The sequence below is a fragment of the Nomascus leucogenys genome, chromosome 25 (assembly GCF_006542625.1).
Source record: "Nomascus leucogenys isolate Asia chromosome 25, Asia_NLE_v1, whole genome shotgun sequence".
NCBI lineage: Eukaryota > Metazoa > Chordata > Mammalia > Primates > Hylobatidae > Nomascus > Nomascus leucogenys.
Window position 1 is genome coordinate 26408284 of NC_044405.1, and position 21492 is coordinate 26429775.

The 21492-nt window shown below is 45.6% G+C and overlaps 1 protein-coding gene across 1 annotated transcript in view; it reads left to right on the forward strand.

Moving 5' to 3' along the window:
* The window catches only part of BACE2 (beta-secretase 2), a 107487-nt gene that overhangs the window by 72223 nt on the left and 13772 nt on the right, over positions 1-21492 (forward strand). Inside the window, exons 4-8 of the mRNA XM_030806172.1 lie at positions 748-876; positions 2304-2438; positions 4870-4971; positions 9373-9522; positions 15765-15933. Of these exons, the coding sequence (XP_030662032.1) occupies positions 748-876; positions 2304-2438; positions 4870-4971; positions 9373-9522; positions 15765-15933 (685 nt within the window). The remainder of the gene's footprint in view (positions 1-747; positions 877-2303; positions 2439-4869; positions 4972-9372; positions 9523-15764; positions 15934-21492) is intronic.

The window sequence follows — 21492 nt, forward strand, 5'->3', positions numbered from 1 at the left end:
TGACCGCCGGCACCCCTGGCACACCCGCACCTCACAGCTGTTTGCAGACCTTCCTGCTTCCCTGTGAGTCTCTCTGGAGAAATGAGGGCATCCTCTGTATGTCTTGCTGGATGTGAGGGATACAAAGAGCACATGAGGGCTTCTGAAATCTGGCCTTGGGGGAATAAGAAGGCTTTTATGCTCCTGGAGTATAGATTTGTGCCTTTCCTGCTTCTTTCCCGCCGGAGTTCATCTGGCAGAGCTAAGCCTCGCCCCAGGCTCCGGGGCCCGGGGGATACTGTCCTCCTGGGTCAGCCACCTCTCATTTGCATGGTGGACAGCTGCGGCTGACGGGCAAACAAAAATGTCTGCGGCCATGGCAGCTCTTAGAGAAACTCTTCTCTCCTTACTCTCAAGTGCCTAAGATTAGGATCCACCACCTGCCACGGTAACCCACTTCCACGGCTTCTCACACCCCCTCACAAGGCAGTCATGATGATAGATGTGACTGCGTCGAATGGCTTCCAGAAATACGATCTTATTTGTACAACAGAGCCGTGCCCAAAGGAAGAATGCCAACCAGTGGGAAGCTCTGCTGGGGCTTTCTGAATTCCTAGACCCGATCACAAGCTGGTGTATTGTTGAACCATGAAAAAATCGAGTATAAACACCAGGAATGTTTTCTGTGGTGTGTGGCGTCTACACTGGGTGACCCATGTCTACACTGTGAGTCCTAAGCAGGTGTCCCTCTCTGTCGCCCTCCCGCAGCCATCAAGTTCTCTGGAGACCTTCTTCGACTCCCTGGTGACACAAGCAAACATCCCCAACGTTTTCTCCATGCAGATGTGTGGAGCCGGATTGCCCGTTGCTGGATCTGGGACCAACGGAGGTAGTCTTGTGGGTATCTTTTAGTCTTAAAGGGGCGAAAAATCACAGATGGATGGGCTGTTTCTTTCTGTTGTATTAAACACCTGAGCAGAAATATTAGGCATGTAGGTGTGCGTAGGTACCGTAAAACTTTCATCCTCCTTGTAGTAGGTCTTTTTAAAAATGGCTAAAATTAGGCAATCCTTTATGTCATCCTGCCATCTGGAAGGATGATTCTCATCGCTTCTCCGAATTCCATTAAAACTTTTCTTTACAGCCCTTGGAAGGGCACTGCTTTCTGTGGGTGGGGGAGGGACAAGTGAGGAGCGATGGGGGGTGTGGTGAGTGGCCATGACTGTGGGTAGGGGGCCAAAGGAGAGTTCATAAATTTGGCAGGGAAGCAGGGGCCCTTGTAGATCCTTTTTCTCTCACTCTCTCTCAACACACACAGGCACACATGCACCACAGCACAAGTGTTTGCTACTGAAACAGAACCAAAGCCATCAGCACTACGGAGGCGCTAGAGCCTGAGCTTCCCTCCAGGGCCCGGCACCCAGATGTCAAAAGTAGTAGGGGACAGAAGAATGCACTAGAAGAGAGTGCTGCCAGTCCCTTTGCTGTCTGACTATGAGAGGCAGGATCTGCACCCCTGGTCCTCAGCTACTTTCATTTGCTACCATTTCCAGGCAGAGGATAGCATAGGATTTATGAGGAAATGTTTTATGAGTTTGCAAGATGAAGCTTTGATCAGGGAAGTGCTGGTTCTTCTGTTCTCTGATCTCCAAGGAACTAAATAATTGTCAGTCAGTGTGGTTAACTGTTTTATTGCATTTCTTTGAAGGAAAAATCTCAATATTGTAAAGCTAAACTTGCATGTACTTTCTTTGGATAAGAGAAACCCCCAAAGCATCTTGATTAGATGAGGGCCTAATACCATCTGACCTTTGCAGATGTGGACCCATAAAATTCCTTGTTTATTTTATTTTATTTTATTTTATTTTATTTATTATAATTTTTTTAGATGGAGCCTCGCTCTGTCGCCCAGGCTGGAGTGCAGTGACACGATCTCAGCTCACTGCAGCCTCCACCTCCCTGTTCAAGCGATTCTCCTGCCTCAGCCTCCTGAGTAGCTGGGACTACAGGCGCGCGCCACCTCGCCCGGCTAATTTTTGTGTTTTTAGTAGAGACGGGGTTTCAGCTAGCCAGACTGTTCTCGAACTCCTGACTTCATGATCCATCTGCCTTAGCCTCCTGAAGTGCTGGGATTACAAGCGTGAGCCACCACGCCTGGCTCCTTGTTTATTTTTTAAGCATTGATATTTGTTTCATGACATCGTCACGAAGTAGAAGCCCTGACTGCAGTGAAGTTTCTCTTTACAAGTGCATGCTTCTCTGTGTAACCTGTTGATATGTCTGTGTATTTTTTCTCTTATACCTGAAAATATTTTCTGTCCTAGGTCCTGGGTGGAATTGAACCAAGTTTGTATAAAGGAGACATCTGGTACACCCCTATTAAGGAAGAGTGGTACTACCAGATAGAAATTCTGAAATTGGAAATCGGAGGCCAAAGCCTTAATCTGGACTGCAGAGAGGTATTTATGCTACAGTCTCTGTTGTGTCTTTCTATGTGTGTCTGGGTCCCTTAAATATGCCAGCTGAACCCGTAGATGCCAACAGAAGGTACATTACCTCGTAAGATAAAGGCTCATTACATGAAAAGATGGAGGGACTTGCTGTACAGTAAGTTGAAATCAATTAATTGTCCTCCCTCCCCACCCCAAATATTGCATCCTCCCAACCACTTATCTTCATAGGGCAAAATTACCATTAAATGGTGAGTGAAGAGGACTATCTGAGCTACACCTTTCACCATTCGTTCATCTTGGACTGATGGTCCCTAAGCTCAGTTTAAGAGGTTGAAATAAGCAGATTTTTAATCAGTGTAGGACAGAGAGGGACAAAAATTAAGCAAAATGAAACCGAAAAGATCATCAGCTTTTTATCCTCCATTCACAGCTAGCCTGGCCCCCAGAGTACCGAATTCTTCCTAAAAAACAGTCATGGTGTATAGATGTGTGTGGCTTGGTAGTGCTAAAGTGGCCACATGCAGAGCTCTGACACCAAACCTCAGGACCATGTTCATGCCTTCTCACTGAGTTTTGGTTTGTTCGTGACACATTATAACATCATTATTATGATGACTTGTGAGAGCCTCAGTCTTCTATAGCACTTTTAGAATGCTTTATAAAAACCATGGGGATTTCATCATATTCCAACCTATTAGCACTTCTGTTCGTATTACCCATCACATCCCAACATCAATTCTCATATATGCAGGTACCTCTTGTCACGTGTGTCCATGTGAAGAGACCACAAAGCAGGCTTTGTGTGAGCAACAAGGTTTTTATTTCACCTGGGTGCAGGCGGGCTGAGTCTGAAAAGAGAGTCAGTGAAGGGAGATAGGGGTGGGGCCATTTTATAAGATTTGGGTAGGTAGCGGAAAATTACAATCAAAGGGGGTTGCTCTCTGGCTGGCCAGGGTGGGGGTCACAAGGTGCTCAGTGGGAGAGCCTTTGAGGAGAATGAGCCAGGAGAAGGAATTTCACAAGGTAATGTCATCAGTTAAGGCAGGGACTGGCCATTTTCACTTCTTTTGTGGCGGAATGTCATCAGTTAAGGCAGGAACCGGCCATTTTCACTTCTTCTGTGATTCTTCACTTGCTTCGGGCCATCTGGACATATACGTGCAGGTCACAGTCACAGGGGATACGATGGTGTAGCTTGGGCTCAGAGGCCTGACACCTCTGAGAAACGATTGCAAATCTGTGTTTATTGTCAAGAGGCACTTATTTGTCAATTAAGAACCCAGTGGTAGAATCAAATGCCCGAATGTAAAACAAAATACAAAACCTCTGTGTGTGTGTGTGTGTGTGTGTGTGTGTGTGTGTGTGTGTGTGTGTGTATTAGAGAGGAAAAGCCTGTATTTGGAGGTGTGATTCTTAGATTCTAGGTTCTTTCCTGCCCACCCCATATGCACCCACCCCACAAAAGAACAAACAACAAACCCCAAGACATCTTAGCGCAACATTTCAGTTTGCATATTTTACATATTTACTTTTCTTACATATTAAAAAACTGAAAATTTTATGAACAAGCTAAGTTATATTTTAAATTAAGTTTGTTTTTACACTGAAAATAATTTAATATTTGTGAAGAATACTAATACATTGGTATATTTCATTTTCTTAAAATTCTGAACCCCTTCTCCCTTATTTCCTTTTGACCCGATTGCTGTATTGGTCATGCGACTCATGGATTTGCCTTAAGGCAGGAGGATCAAGTCGCCCAGGACTCATTCCATCCCTGGGTAGACTTGCCCACGCAGCTGTGCCCGTAGTGGTTGGGGTGGCTCGTCTGGTGTTGGCCACTGGTGTCCATTCTCCTCCCTCTGCCACATGAAGAACGTTGCAGGTGGGGACAGGGCTGGCAGTGCCTGTGTGTGTCTCAGTCTATGATGCACTGTGGCTCTGGTTCTGTTCCCAATGCAAATATGGGATGTCTGTTGAAAAATTGTCCGTCCTTCTTCTCTTCGTTAGTGAGGTCATAGAGAGTTGATTTGTGTATAGTTCGTACAAGTGGCTTTTAATATATTTCAGCCTCAAAAGACAAATAGGTCTTCCCTCTGCCCTGGGGCAGGAGTGGGGGGTCCTCAATGAAGGAACTCACCCGGGCACCTCTGAGTAAGGAAAGAGCTGTGCCTTGGGAGGACTATTGATTTGCTAATTTGGGCCTTGTCCCCTCCCTTTCCTGGGCCCGTTTCCTTGTCTCTGAAGTGAGCGTGTTTGGTTGGAAGACCCCTGGTTCCCCAGTTCTGAGAACATAAATGAACTACCCAGTCCGCGACGACTGGTGTGGCTTCCTGGATTTGTGTGTAACAGACAGATGGTGATGGCGGCTGGAGCCACACGGGGCGGGGAGTGCCACTGTCACTCACGCACCTTTCCCTTTCTCTCCCGGTTCAAGTATAACGCGGACAAGGCCATCGTGGACAGTGGCACCACGTTGCTGCGCCTGCCCCAGAAGGTGTTTGATGCAGTGGTGGAAGCTGTGGCCCGTGCATCTCTGGTGAGTCCTCGGGACACTCACGGGTCCCCGAGTTGCTGAGTTACAGTCACCTGCTGAGGAGCAGCACTGCGTGTTCTGAGCGTCTCTGAACTATTCCACCATGTATTTCAAATTTTCATATTGTGTATTTATATACTTTATATGTAATGGTATAGGTGGAATATGTAAATATATTTTATATGTATTTAAACTCTTTATATTTTGAAAGGTTTTGTTTCAACTATTACTTGTTAATTTCACAATCCCCTTCTTTGATGTTAGCAAATAATACCTTCATGAACCTCAGAGGACTTGGATCTGAATGTGCAATGCCCTCTAGTATTTCAAATAATAGTCCAGTTGGTATGGTATTTTTTTAATCTGCGAAAAACAATACTTCGTAATATAACTATGTTAGAATAAACAATAAATCAATAATACATTTATAGCCTTTAAAACAAAACAAACCAAAAATTTTACTCCTTTTTGGCCTTCATCCCTGCACTAGTATCTTAACTTCTGTTTGTATAAAAGAATACCATTTTTTCACAGAAGACAAAGAACAATCAGCCAATCTAATAATTATTTTATGGCCATGCTCTGAAATACAATTAAAATTATGATCGTGGACAACATGCCTTTGGGGACCTGGCTAATGGTATTCCTGGTGTGACCTCAACTTTCCACTCAGTTCAGGGCAATAAACATTGGATACAGCACAGCTTTGGGGATGAAATAGGATTAAATTTAGTCTAGTTTTTGCCACTTTTAGCTGGATGCCTGGGAAGGGGTTTTGTACCCTCTGAGAGCCTCCGTATTCTCAACTGAGGGGTGGTTGTGAGTTTTGGGTCAAATGCTTGGTGTTTAGTAGATGCTTGGAGCTTCCATTAAACGTGCAACCACGGCGTTGCTGCTATTTGTTTAGATGCGAGATGAACAAGACTTTTGGCTTCCTGAGTGTTCTCATAGCATCTGTCCACTCAGGGCCTTCCTTGTGAGATCGTCAGAAAGTGTTTCCTGCACAAAGCCTGTACTGCAGCCCTGGCGTGGCGCTGGTTGTCCCGCTACTCTGCTGTGATGGCTGAATTCAAAGAGTGGCCGACAGGAGCACGTATGGTGGTTGCCTTGTTACAGCTCATAGCAGAAGCGTGACAAGCGGGAGAGGGCTTTGGGTTGTCCTGAACTTCAAACACCTGTAACTGCTGCGGGAAGAGCGGCACGTGGATGAAACGGACACAGAGGGGGAATAAGCAGGAAAGGACGCGGGCCCTTTTTGAAGCAGCAGGTCTCAAGGCGGCCAGCCGCCTGGCGCAGCTGCAGCTGAAGCCACGGCAGAGTCTCCATCTTTCCCACTATCTGCTGAATCAGAGAAAGTGGCAGGTAACATTTTTAGTGCCTTAAGTTTAGAACGCTTGCTGAAAATCAGACCCTACTTGAAATAAGGAGCGATACCCTCATTTCTTAAATAGTAAAAATGCCCTCAGCAGAATTAACGTGAGCATCTTCCAACTTCATATCCTGAATGGAAAAGTCTGACCACCATCCCGAGGACGTGTTTGAAGCACAGTGTGAAAATCCAGCGAGTCGTGGACCTGCCAGGCCCCTGTGCCGTGAGAGGTGGGGCGGCGGGGCTGTGGGGCGCTCGCACTCCCAAGCTCATCGTGGCATGTGCTGAGCCGAAAACCACGAGGTAGAAGGAATGAGATCACAACATTTGCTTGCTTTGTCTAAAATTATCCTCTGATTTCAGTCGGTGCCTACGTCAGGAGGGAGAAACATGGGAAGGTTGTTTGTCTTGGGCAGGGAAAGCATAACAAGGCCACATTGTGTGTCTGTCTTACTGTCTCTGGACCAAAAGTTGTGTTTGTTTTTCTTATCTACCAGTTCCGGTAAGCCAACCCTCTTGGCGTGGGTTTCCTTCTGGTTAAGGGGAGGGCTGGCTTCAGAGAGTGAAAGACAACGAAAATGTGGAGGTCTGTCCCCCGGCATGGATTGTTCAGACAGGATTCTAGAAATAAAAGGTTTGGAGTTCTGTATTTAGAAATGAACCTGAAGCAGGGAGTATTGTACAGGGTGCAGCCCGTGCAGAGGCCCGGAGACCTGGGCTCGTTCCCACCCTGCCGCAGTGCCCGCGTGGCTCAGGCCCAGCGCTTCTCCAAGGAGTAAATCCAGATGCAAAATAATACCCACTTGAAGATGACTTCTAACTTTAAAACTCTGTGATCTGAGGGTCGAAACTGGCTCCCAAGGAAGGACACGTGGCTTCACCCCCAGGGAGGCTGCCAGACTTTTAGTTAAGGACCATGGCTCTGCGGACAGTAAGTCCCACATCCAAATCTGAAGTGAGCTACCCAGGCCAGTGACGTGGCCCCTCGGAGCCTCATTGTCCACCTGCTGTTGGAGCTGGTCATGGCGCTGTCATCTGAGCTCTGTGCCCTGTGTCCCGCTGCAGACCTGGCCACCAAAGCTCTTCGCCGAATCCAGCAAAATGACCATCCCACCTCTTATGAGCGTGTCTGAGAAGGGGCTCTCCCTGTGATGCACATCTTCAGTAGACTTCGCTTTTTTACAAAGCAAAGATGCGTTAATGCCAGCATTAGAAATTTCACAAATCAATCACAAATGGTCTGAGTGGAGAACATGGGAGGGATGAACCAACCACAGGGCGCTTTCTCCCCAGCTGCACGCCCTGGTGAGGAGGGCAGGTGTCTGCAGTCCGCATGGTTACGTGGCATGTGCCACCCCCAATATTCAGTGTGTGGGCATCGGCAGATGCATCCAGGGGCACCCAAGTGTGTTTTCAGTTCTGGTCTTGGCAGCGTTCTGTCCCATATTCCTGTCTTCTGTTCTAACTATCCCTTTGGCTTCTATAAGACCCTTCTGCCCCCTCCTTGGACTCTCCCTGTCCCTGTGCCCCTCCTCATGGAGCTTCTTTTTCTGGCCTGAGCCCCCTGTTCTTGCTGCACACCCTCCTGCGTGATCCCATCCTTAGCCTCATCGATACCTCCTGCTCACCTGTCAGTGCCTCTGGAGTGTGTGTCTAGCCCAGGCCCATCCCCTGGAGCTCAGGGGACTCAGCACTAATGAGCCCCACATGTACACTTGGACACATGAACCACATCAATGTGCTGCAGAACTCAGCCCTCTGCAGATGAAATGCGGCTTGGCATTCCTTCACAGTGGCACCCCTCGTTCCCTCCCCACCTCATCTTCCATTCCTGTCTGTCTTCAGCACCAGCCATGTCCAGCGGGCAGATTCCATGGCAGCGTCTTCTGCAGCACCCCCACCACACCCCTCCCCAGCGCTGGCTTGGCCCTCCAGCCCAGCTCACGCCTTTCTTCCTTGGGGAAGCTCCCTGGACAGACACCCCCTCCTCCCAGCCATGGCCCTTTCCTGCTGTGCCCCACGCGGGACCCTGCCCTGGGTATGTTACAATAGACACGTCAGACACAATCCTTCCTCAGCAGCCGGCAGGCCCAGGGCAGACTGCTCGGGAGCCTGCCTGTGAGGTCACGCAGGTGTCCTTAACTTGCCATCTCAGCAACTAGTGGATATGGGCAGATGATACCTTCCTTCCGGTTCCCTGGTGAGAGGTGCTGGTGGATGTCCTGTGTTGCCAGCCACCTTTTTGTCCCTGGATGCCATTTACTTTTTTCCACAAATATTTCCCAGGTCTCTTCTGCGTGCAAGGTGTTAGGGCTGCAGTGGGGGCCAGGCCACAGATCTCTGTCCTGAGAAGACTTGGATTCTAGTGCAGGAGACCGAAGTGTATCACACCAATCAGTGTAAATTGTTAACTGCCACAAGGAGAAAGGCCAGGAAGGAGAGGGGCATGGTGGTGTTCTAGTGTTACAAGAGGAAGCCAGGGAGGACTTCCTGGATGAAGCGGCATCTGACCTGAGATCTGGAGGAGCAGAAAAATGTCCCAAAAGAGCAGAGGGCCCATACTAGGCTCGTACCAGGAGGCAACTTGCTGGGCTCATGGAATTCAGAGGGCAAGTGAAAAGCAGAAAGGCCTTGGGGGCCACAATGAGGATTTCTCTCTTCTGAAGGGCCTCTGCCCTCTGCTGTGTGACCTTGGGCAAGTTACTTCACCTCTAGTGCTTTGGTTGCCTCATCTGTAAAGTGATGAGGATAATGCCATCACGCTGGTTGAGAATTGAAGTAACTATTGCTGCAAAGGTCTTATAAAGGTGTCTGATACTAGTACTAGTAGGTACTTCGTGTCTTGACAATTTTAATCATTATTATTTTGTCATCACTGTCACTCTTCCAGGGGACTAATGTCCCTGCTATTCCATCCAAATTAAACATTGTTTATCCCTGTGGGCATCTGGCGAGGTGGCTAGGAGAGCCTGGAGCTGTTTCCTGTTGACGTGCCAGACTAGTCATGGTTTCTCATGTGATCTTGTTTTGTCTAGATTCCAGAATTCTCTGACGGTTTCTGGACTGGGTCCCAGCTGGCGTGCTGGACGAATTCGGAAACACCTTGGTCTTACTTCCCTAAAATCTCCATCTACTTGAGAGACGAGAACTCCAGCAGGTCATTCCGTATCACAATCCTGCCTCAGGTACGAAATGGGATTTGTGCTTTGCTCTTTTTATCATGCAAAAGTGAAAGCACTCCATGCATGACACGTGTATTAGATGTCACACCTGTATTAGATCTCTATCACCATAATAATGCTGCAAAAGACAGCCACACGTATTACTGCCCCTGAGTCCAGGCAGGGTGGTGTCCCTTGGCCAGGCTCACTCACGTGTCTCTGCTCAGCTGGTGGTTGGCTGGGTCCCTGTTGGCCTCCGCCCAGGCTGGTGTAGGATGGTCTCACTCACATATCTGGTGGCGAGGTGGATGGAGGAACAGAGCCATGCGTTTCTCTCCATTCAGTGTCTGAGTCACATGTGGTAACAGGGACCTAGGAGAGAGAAACGAACCACACAGGGGCTCCTGAATTGTCCGCCCAGAACTGGCCACTGTCTCTTCCATGATGCTGCCCAAACAAGCCCAAGGCTAGCCCAGATTCCGAGGATGGAGGAAAAGATGCCCCTCGCACTGGGAGGAGCCACGGAGCCACATTGCCAAGGGTGTGGCTACAAGGAAAAGGGAAGACCTGGAGACATTTTTGTCACACCTACCACATCACCCTTATCCATTTTTCCTGTTTATGTATAAAGAATAAAAGTGGGCTGGGTGCAGTGGCTCATGCCTGTAATCCCAGCACTTTGGGAGGCCAAGGCAGGCAAATCACCTGAGGTCAGGAGTTTGAGACCAGCCTGGCCAACATGGCAAAACCCCGTCTCTACTAAAAATACAAAAATTAGCCGGGCGTGATGGTGCATGCCTGTAATCCCTGCTACACGGGAGGCTGAGGCAGGAGAATTGCTTGAACCTGGGAGGCGGAGGTCGCAGTGAGCCGAGATCACACCACTGCACTCCAGCCTGGCGACAGAGTGAGACTCTGTCTCAGAAAAAAAAAAAAACAAAAAAAACTAGATTGCCCAAGATGAAGACATCATTTTTTTCCTATACTCCCAGTACCCACTAACTCCCTCTTTATCCTACACGTCTAATGAAATGGACCACGTCTGTCTTCCTCAGTCCCATTTCTCACCTCTTCCTCCTCCCCTCCATTACTGAGCCCTCATGCGTGTGGCTCTCACCAGCACTTCTGTAACCTGCAGAGTGCTGCTGTGCTCCCGAGCCCCCACCCTCTCTTCTTTTTGAAACTGTTGTCAGATCAATCTTCCTAGACCACCACTTTCACCCGAGCCTCCCCTGCTATGAGTAAGCAGTGCGTCCCCATGATTTAAATGCTCAGGGCTCGCTCCTGGCATCGCCGTCCATGGCCTCCCACCAGACCCCTCCTAGTTCCCCAGTGTTTTCACTGCACCCCAACCCTCTGCTGGGTGGCCACTGACCCTCAAGGCCTCTCGCCTGCAACCATCTCCTAACCTTTGTTCTACCAACCCCCCTGCCTGAAATGCCCTCCCTTCCTTACTCTGCCCGTATATCCAGATTCTTCCCATCCTTTAAGACTCAACTCAAACAACCCAGCTTTTGTTGAAACTATGCTGAGCAGAATAACCCATTTGTGAGGTTGCACCTCCCACTCAGCACGCATATTTTCTGGTCTGCTCATCTGGCATGGAATCTTATCTTTAGGGTACGTTTTATGCTGTTGCCTTTTTCATTTGACTTCTGTTTTCTTAACTTCTATTTCGTTTTCAATTAATTATAAATTCCTTGAAGATGAGAGCTGTGGGGGTAAAAGATTTTCCTTCCTTCCCCAATGCCACCAGGCAGTGGAGGGAAAGTACATCAGAACTGTTTGTGGAATGGACACATCAATGTGTCTTTGTTGCAATTGATGAATTTGAGATAAAGGGAATTGGACTGCAGGGACAAAGAAGGAGGCGTAATTTCAGGAGAAAAAAAGTAAATGGTACTACTGCCTTTTCCCATTTTCATCTTTACATTGTGGGGATGTGCTTTCCAGAAAAGGAGAGATCTTGGGGAAAGGATTGAAAGCTTCAGGAGAAATTCAGGCCGACAGGAGATACCACGCTCTCAGGAGAGGCTTGAGTTACACGCTCAGCACTGCCCTTCCCTCACGCCGTAACTTTGAGCAAAGCATTTAACCCTGCCTGTGTCTCTTTAACTATAAAGGAGAAACAATAATACCTACCAAAGACATTTTCAGAAGAATGCAGTATGCTTGGATGAATGGCGCTGCACTGAGTGATGTTACAATGCTATGTCTTCAGCATCTTTAAATCATCTTTAAAATCATGTGCTCTTGGCTGGGCGCAGTGGCCCATGCCTGTAATCCCAGCACTTTGGGAGGCTAAGGAGGGTGAATCACGAGGTCAGGAGTTCGAGACCAGCCTGGGCAACACACTGAAACCCAGTCTTCACTAAAAATACAAAAAATTAGCTGGGCTTGGTGGCAGGCACCTGTAATCCCAGCTACCTGGGATGCTGAGGCAGGAGAATCGCTTCAACCTGGGAGGCAGAGGTTGCAGTGAGCTGAGATTGTGCCATTGCACTCCAGCCTGGATGACAGTGTGAGACTCCATCTCAAAAAAAAAAAAAAAAAAAAAAAATCATGTGCTCTTGATGATTACATTTTGGCTAGTAGAGCGGCAAAATGTGGACATTATTTCATCAGTGTGGTGTGTAATAATGTCAAAACCCAGCTTGAGGACCCAGGTGTGCACTGCTGAATGAATGTCAGGCACCAAGGACTCATAAGAAGCAGGAGGAGAAGGCAGGCGTTAGGCGGAAACCTCTCAGTCCAGGCAGGTCACAGCCAGGAAGGCTTGCTTGCCTTCCTCAATAGCTTTTAGGACCCAGCACTGGGCAAGCTCAGGAGCAGAATGAGAGGGGTTTGGGAGCATTTCATCTCATTTGCACATCTCTGCATAAGAATTCATTATTGCTTTCACCTATAATGGTAGATATTTTTTGGTTGTCTTTGACATGTTCAGATTCTTGATTTTTAAAAATCCACTTTCCCCCCTGTTTTCCTGATTTCTTACTCAGCATCACATTCCACTTGCTTTCCATTCCCTTTCTGGGAGGGGACTCCAATAGGAAGCTGGGAAAGATCACCTGGTGAGACCCCACATGCTCCATGTTTCCCAGCAGAAAGGCTCTGCCCAGCAGCCTTTCTAACACCAAGGGAAACCGCCAGCGTTCTTGTCCTCAGAGTTTTAGGATGGGGCCCTACCTGGGACCTCTCAAACATGAGCCCTAATAAGTGGGCAAACGATTGCTCCTGCAGAAAAGAGTCAAGTCAAAAGCAATTACTTTAAACTTTGTCTATACCCAACACTGTTTTCCAAAATCCCATGGGCTGAATCCTATGTGGCCTGTTATAAAACAGCAGCTGCCAGCCCACAGGGGAGCTCTAAGGTTTCTTCACAGCTTCTGCTTTGTCCCTACTTGACCTGCTCTTTGGTGTGGTCACATGGCAGCCCCTCCCTGCTGGTCTCCTCTCAGTCTTTTCTGCTCCCTCCAAAATCACCCCTCATAGTCCCTCAAACCCCCTACAGCCGGAAGGCCCAGGACTCTGTGTATTAGTGTGTCTGCCTTTTTCCTCCAAGTCTTTCTTCCTGTCTCTGCCCTTTAAGGCTAATCATTACTCACAGGAAGTTTTGTTTTCTTACTCATTTTGCACTCTTGCTTTTCTCCAAACAGGTGGCATTTTGTCATACTCAGCTGCTATACTAATTGCCTGCATTTGAATTATTTGCTATTCAAAAGCCAAGAAATTGTTACTGCTGATAGGATATTGATTTGCTCACTGATTGTGTTAAGGTTTGACCCATTTCCCCACGTACTCTTGGCTCCAGAGATATCAATGGCCAACTCATCTTCATTTAACACTGCACAGCACCTGTGGGAACTGGCCCTCCTGAACAGCAGAACTTCTGACCCACAGATGCTGTCTTCTCTCTGATGTTGATTACTTCTTCCTCTTTTCACTGAGGAAATCGTCCTGCCTCCATCAGGCTGCCTACTTTTAAAACTCTGTCTGTCCGAAGGGCGCATGATGGGCTCTGGGCCAGCTAGGAGCCATTGCAGTGGATCCTGAGGGATGAGGACGGTGAGGACTTGGCCTAAGTCAGGCGAGGGAGTGATTAGATTCCGCTTCGGTTTCACAGGAAGGCTCAGAAGGGTCTGGTTATAGTCTCTATGCAGGCTAAGAGAGAAAAGGACTGGCCCAGCACTATAGGGCCTGAGTAACTGGGTGAATCATGAATTTACTGAGACGGAGAACTGTGGGAGAGGTCTGATTTGGGGGGAACAGCCAGCATTCAGGTTTCACAGGTTACACGGGAAATGCCATTTGAGAGGTGGACAGGCAGGTGGACACAAGCATGTGGCAATGGTGGCCCAGGTCTGGGCTGGAGAGGAGGAGTTGGGAGTCTCAGGCGAGATTACGGGGTGACCTAGGGCCATGGGGTGGGGCCAGATGGGTCACTCAAGGAGGGAAGATTGAGAGGAAGCCAGAGCCTGAGAGTGCTCCGATGCTTGCAGGGGAGGAAGATGAAGGAAATCCAATACAGTGCCTGGGAAGGAGCAGCCAGGGAGTTAGGGAGAAGAAGAATGCAGCCCTCTTAGAGTCCAAGTGAAGAAAGCTTCCACACGGAGGAAGTGATTAGTGGTCAGCAGTACCCACAGAGGGGGTCTGTGGGGGCACTTCCCGCCCTATGGTTACTGCCTGGTCCCCCCTAGATTGGAAGCCTCGAGGGAGCAGGGACCGTGTGTCATTCACCATTGTAGTGCTGGTGCAGAGGGCAGCATCTGAGCCATGTGAAGTCTTCAGCGGATAACCGCTGGGCAGATAGCCAGATGGCCAGACGGACATGAGGACTAAACTTTGACTTTTTTTTTAATTCTCTTGCCCAAAATTCCTACCTAAGGGGCCTGGGGAGTCTGCCCTACACACCATAAAGTTTCACCAGAGGGGTTTTATTTAACCTTGTATAACATGGCCTGCTTTCCAGCCTGGCTCTGGCGTAACATCATCACATGACAAATAAGGGAAGAAATCAAAATATTTTAACCCCAAATATATTTCCTTTTCATATTTTGAAATTGCCCTGCAGAGTTGTCTCTTGTGAGAAAAATCTACATCGTATAGAGAATCCCCTTTTCCCTTGTTTTATTCTTTCCAGATCTAGAAGATAATCAGCTAAGAGTCAGGCAACCTTTTTTTTTCTTTTTCAAATGCATATATACTTTAAATTCTGGGGTACATGTGCAGAATGTGCAGGTTTGTTACATAGGTGTACACGTGGCATGGTGATTTGTTGCACCCATCAACCCGTCACCTGCATTAGGTATTTCTCCTAATGTTATCCCTTCCCTAGCCTCCCACCCCCTAACAGGCCCTGGTGTGTGATGTTCCCCTCCGTATGTCCATGTGTTCTCATTGTTCAGCTCCCACTTATGAGTGAGAACATGCGGTGTTTGGTTTTCTGTTCTTGTGATAGTTTGCTGAGAATGATGGTTTTCAGCTTTATCCATGTCCCTGCAAAGGACATGAACTCATCCTTTTTTATGGCTGCATAGTATTCCATGGTGTATATGAAGGCACCCTTTTAAATTCTGTAAGACACATTTCACAACCTCTTTTCTTCACAGCCTGCTAACTAAAAGCTTCCTCTGCACAATAAAACTTTGGTCTCCACAATCCTTTCTCTTAATCCAAACATTTCCTTTCTATTGATCCCAGGTTAGATAAACTTAACCAATTATCAACCAGAAAATTTTTAAATTTACCTCTAGCCTGGAAGCCCCACTTTGACTTGTCCTGCCTTTCTGAACCAAACCAATGGACATCTTAAAAGTATTTGATTGATGTCTCATGTCTCTCAAAATTGTATAAAACCAGGCTGTGCCCTAACCATCTCGGGCACATGTTCTCAGGACCTCCTGAGGCTGTCTCATGGGCCATGGTCACTCATACTTGGCTCAGAATAAATCCCTTCAAAATATTTTACAGAGTTTGACTCTTTTCATCAGCAGACAGTTGGACAGATATCTTCTGGGTGTGTGCACCTGTGTGTAACTCCAGGTGGTGCATATGGGTCACCTGCGCTGTCACTGATCAATAATATTGATCACCATGCTTTTGATCTTCTGTCCTCCTGGATGGCAGGATGAGATCATCTTTCTTCCCCTGTGACTCCCCCCAGCACCTGGGAGGGTCCTGAGCATGCGTGTGACCTCAGCAATTTTGTGATATTGCCTGATTTGTGCTTTTTCTTGTTTGTTTGCTCTCTTCTCTCCGACAAACAGCTTTATATTCAGCCCATGATGGGGGCCGGCCTGAATTACGAATGTTACCGATTCGGCATTTCCCCATCCACAAATGCACTGGTGATCGGTGCCACAGTGATGGAGGGCTTCTACGTCATCTTTGACAGAGCCCGGAAGAGGGTGGGCTTTGCAGCGAGCCCCTGTGCAGGTGAGTGATTCTAGCATCGAACAGGGATCCCCGACAAGAGTCCTTTATGTAAATGTGCTGACTTGGAAGCAATTCTTGATGGCAAATCAATTACCATTGAATTGTTTCACTCATTCCTATCACCAGTGATCAAAATCTTCTCAATAAAATGGGTCATGGGGTTGCTGAGAGAATTAAATGACATCATCCATGTGAAACTTCAGTGCTTAGCACATGGGAAATGCTGAGCGTGAGTCCTGATAGTCACTAGGAGTAAAAATATGCCGTGGAGCCTTGGAGTTGAATTGCAACTTTTTGACAGTTAAAGCAAAATGAGTAAGGAAGAAATTTCACATATAAGCTGTGTACATTTATTTGTCCTTAAAGCTGTCCTCATTTTGAAATAGGAAATGGACACCTATCGTTGTGATTTCTTGAAATCCTAATATAATGAGACCAAGGAACCCCTGTTTCTCGTGGGATTCCTTTGAAAGATGTGTGAGGGCGGCCCGCAGCATGACTCTGCAGTCTAGCTGGAGGGTTGGCAGGTCTTCAGAGAAAGTCAAGAGGGTGGATAAATCCCATAAGCTTCAAAATGTCTTCAGATTTCACGGTTTGCTTGAAACGGGGTGCTCACACCGCACACAGCTTAATGGGAGGATTAGGTATTTCTGACTGAGAGTCCAAACCTGCAAGGCAGAGGCAAATCACAGAAGTGGGCATGAGATTGAATTGCCGGAGACAAGTGGAGGAAGAGCCTGAATCAGAAAAGTGGTCAGGAGAACTGCAGCCTTTCAAAATAAGATATCAAGAGACCGAAAAAAAATTGGTACATTGGATTTGAAGTCACGAGCAGAATGGAATTCCAAAGTTGTGCTGGTGATATGTGAAAGGAGAGAAAAATTAAGTGTGAGGTCAAAAAAGAATCGATGACAAGGAGGTAGAATAGAACAAAATTTGGGAATCGATAGGGAAATACAAGATCACCATGCAGTTGAAGGAAAGGGGGTTTTGTAGGAATTTAATGGATATGAGACGCTGTTGGAGGACAGGTGAGAGTGCTGGGCCATCCTGGGAGCCTCAACTCAGACCCTCGCTCTGATCTCAACCCAGGTAAAGAGCTGCCAGGATGAGGTGCACAGGCAAAATGCCAAGTTGATCACAGCTGAATTATTCCAGGAGGGAGAGATTTCAGTTACTATTTTTTAATACCCAAAACATGGTCTTAAAACAGGACTCCTGGTAAATAAAGCAGATAAGGGATGCTTCATTAGCTGGCTTTAGCAGAATGGCCTTTCGGGAAAGTAAAGTAACAATTTAGAGAACAGAAATATTAAAAGGAAAGATTGCATGTGGACTATTAGGCCAATTCATATTCTGTATAAATAAAATCATCCAACCCAGTGTATGTATATGACACATCATGACTTGTCTTCATCAATATCCGTGCCGACGTATTTCACTTCGCATTTGTGAGCAGACTTGGAACCCTTCCCATTGTCATGTTTTTTATCTTTGCTATGAGTAAATGTTTACCTTTTGCGTGTGCAATAACTCTTTTAGCCTGTTCAGTTATCATTGAGTGAGACCTTTCTCTGCGGCAGCAAGTGGGACTGAAATATCACTGAATTTCCTAACTGTGACTATTTTACTTCTTTTTAACCAAGGGAATCTAAGAACTTAAGCAATTTTGCCCACAATTTCTGTTTTCTCGTTAGAAATCATTAAATAGAGGCTTCTATGGCAACAGCTGTTAGAGTGTCCACTTAATACAGTGGAGTCTAATAACCATTTGTTTTCTAAGTGAATAACTGTTGGAAATGGTGTAATATTAGGCGTCTCTAGGCAGGGCAACTTTTTTTCCCTGAATTTCACTGTGAGTTATTTGCTAGATGCTCTGATATACACCTTTTGTTCCATTTTTAAAAATGTACTTGAGGGTTTGGTACTTAAATGTTAGATTTTACCAGCCGTGGGAAAATACGCTGATATGTGTCTCCTCTTCCGTGTGGATTGTTTCGCCATTAAAGTAATTACTTCCCTCAGGGCTGCAATTAAAGGCCCCAGACAGTGCTCGATAGAACCCTAATAAATGGAATAGCTGTGCTGCCTTTTTTTTTTTAAGTGTTTATTTTTCATTATAAAATGTTTAAGTAACGAAAAAACCTTAAGTTACAGGAAATCATATACTGTGTGTGCATTTATGCAATATCTAGATTTAATATTTTGTCATATTTTCTTTAAAAATTTGTCTTAGAAATAAAAAACCAAGTATAGCTAAAGTCTCACCCCACCCCCTTCCCCAGCATTACTCATTATCCTGAGATGAGTGTATATGCTTATCTGAATTACTGTACATTTATAATTTTACTAGATGGGCATGAGAACCTTGTATTGATTATCTATTGCTATGTAACAACTTACCCCCAAATGTCACAACTCTCTATCACCTTCTGCAGTTTCTTTCTTTCTTTTTTTTTCTTTCTTTCTTTTTTATATTTTTATTTTATTTTTTATTTTTAGACAAGGTCTTGCTTTGTCACTTATGCTAGAGTAGGGTGCAGTGGCATGATCAGGGCTCACTTTAGTGTCGACCTCCCTGGTTCAGGTGATCCTCTGACCTCGAATTCCTGAGTAGCTGGGACTACAGGTGTGCACCACTGCCCCAGATAATTTTTTGTGTTTTCTCTAGAGGGGGTTTTGCCATGTTGCCCAGGCTGGTCTCCAACTCCCAGGCTCAAGTGATCACCCCCCCTGCCCCGCCATGGCCTCCCCAAGTGCTAGGTTTACAAGCATGTGCCACCACACCCAGCCTGGCTTTGTTTTGTTTTGTTTTTAAAAGACAGGGTCTCACTCTGTTACCAGGCTGGAGTGCAGTGGCATGATCTTGGCTCAGTGCAGCCTTCACCTCCTGGGCTCAAGCAATCCTCCCACCTCAGCGTCCCCAGTACCTGGGACTACAGCATGTGTCACCATGCCCAGAAAATTTTTGGTATTTTCTGTAGAGATGGGGTTTCACCATGTTGCCCAGGCTGGTCTTGAACCCCTGGGCTCAAGCGATCATCCCACCTTGGTGTCCCAAAGTGCTGGGATTACAGGCGTGAGCCACCATGCCTGGCCATCTCGTGGAGTTTCTTAGGGCCAGAAGTTGATGAGGGGCTTCACCGGGTGTCTCTGGCCCACCATTGCTCACGAGGCTGCAGCTGTCTGAAGTCCATTGTAGGAGCCGGTTCCGAGCTCACTGTTGTGGTGTCAGGAGCCCTGCTTCCCTCACCATTTGGACCTCACCCCAGGACTGCCTGATGTCCTCTGGTCAGCCCTGAGCAAGTGATCCAAGAGAGCATGACAGGGCACCCAGGACAGAAACCCCAGGTTTTCATCACCTAATCTTGGAAGCAGCATGTTCTCACTTCTGCCCCACTCTGTTGGTCGCACACAATGACCCTGATACGACGTGGGAGGGGACGACGCAGGTAAATGCCAGGAGTCATCCACAGTCATCTTGGAAACGTCCTGCCATATACTTATCACAAAACCTAGGTTGGTTGATTTGTTTGTTTGGTTTATTTTTTTTTCTTTTTAAATTTATAGGAATGCTGTGGTAGTGTGTGTCCTTTGTCAACTCGACTTGATTGTTTGACATTACATTTTCTAGGTTTTCCATATTGATATGAGTCCTAGGTTATTTGTTTTGACTGCATACTATTTCACTTTATGAATGTACCCAGATTACCCATTTTTGTCTTAATTAACATTTGGATTATTTCTATATTGGCAATTATAAACAGTACTGCAGTGAACGTCTTTGTGTAGGTGAATGAGATCATCTAGGAATGGAATTTCTAAATGATTTATTATGCAACTCTTCAGTGTTATTGGCTACAGTCAAATTTGTCTTTAAAGTAGCTGAAACATCAGCATTATATGAGAACTTCCATTCCCTGAAAGCATTACTGTATTTGTTTTGTCTTTGTGTTTTGCTAATCCATGTATGTGCAATAGTGTCACATTTTAGTTGATTACTTTCAAGATCACACAACTTTGGATATCTTTTGGGGATGTTTGAGCTTCTTCTCTGAGGGTGAATTTTTCTACTAATATAGTGCACACATTTTTCTACCCATACTTTTTACTGATACACATGATTTCCTTATATTTCTGAGGTATTAGTTTTTCTGAGTTATACCTATCTAGTCTCCCTGACTTTTTACTTTGTTTTGGTGCCTTTTATTTATATATATCTTTAATTTAGTGAAATCAAATTTACCAGTATCTCTCTCATGAATTATGCCCTGTGGCTTATTTAAGAAATACTTCTTTAATCCAAGAAAATAGGGATTTTTTTCTTCTAAAGATACTGTATACTTTTTTCTTATTTTCTTCCAAAATGTGAATTAGGAAATTAATTTTTATAAGGACATTCCCTTTTCTCAGCATCCTTATTGAATATATAATGTTTTCCCCTCTGATTTTTCCAATTTTTTCATTTAAAAAATTTATATACAGAAAAGACTAAAAATAATACCATCCTGTTCTGCATACCAACCATCTAGATTTAGTAATTTTTAACATTTTGCCATATACCAGTATGCGTGTATAGGTGAATATGTAGTTTTTGCTGAACCATTTGCAAATAAGTTGCAGATATAATGACTTTCACCCCTAAATATTTCATTATGCATTTTAAAAATAAGGACATTCTCCTATATAACCACAATACCATAATCACACCTAAAAAATTAATAATATTTGCTAAATATCATGACTATGTAGGCCACATGCAGATTTCCCCAGGTGTCCCCAAAATGTTTTCATTAGCTGTTTTGCTTTTGATTTTGTTTCAGAAGGCCAGTTCTCTTGTAGAATGTATCATATTCAGTTTTATCTGTTTCCTAATGACATACCACATTGATTTTGCATCATATTTCCTTGAACTTAAGTCTAGAGGCTTAATTAGACTTGAGTTAAGTGTTTTTTTGCAAGGTATCTAATGAATTTTAATAGCATCTTTGTCATGTACCAAGTCCCCATTTATGCCTGAGCCTACTTCTGAGCATTCTGTTCCATTCCACTGGTCAGGTTGTCTATCCCTGGACTAAGCTATATAGTTTTATTTTTTTTTTTAGTTATAGGACAATATCTGGCAGGGACTTGACCCTTCTTATTCTTCCTTGGAGTTCTCTTGGCTACTTTTGCCCTTTTATTCAGCTTGTTGAGATCCCTGAAAAACCCTCTTGGGATTTCTGTTACAACTGCATTGAACTTACAGAATTAACTTGAGAAGAAATCAAATCTTTACCATATCAAGTCTCCCCTATGAATGTACCAGATCTTTTCATTTGTTTAGGTTTTCTTTTATGTCCTACTGCAGTGTTTTATAATTTTGTCCAAAAAGATTCACACATAGACTTATTCCTACATACCTCTTAGTTCTTACCACAAATGAGATTATTTTACATTGCATTTCTTGTGGGTTGTTGGGAATATGGGTATGCAACTTTTATATATTATATATTAATCTTCTATCCAGCCACATTGCTAAGATCTCCTTTCTAGAAATGGTTTTTAGAGTCATTTGGA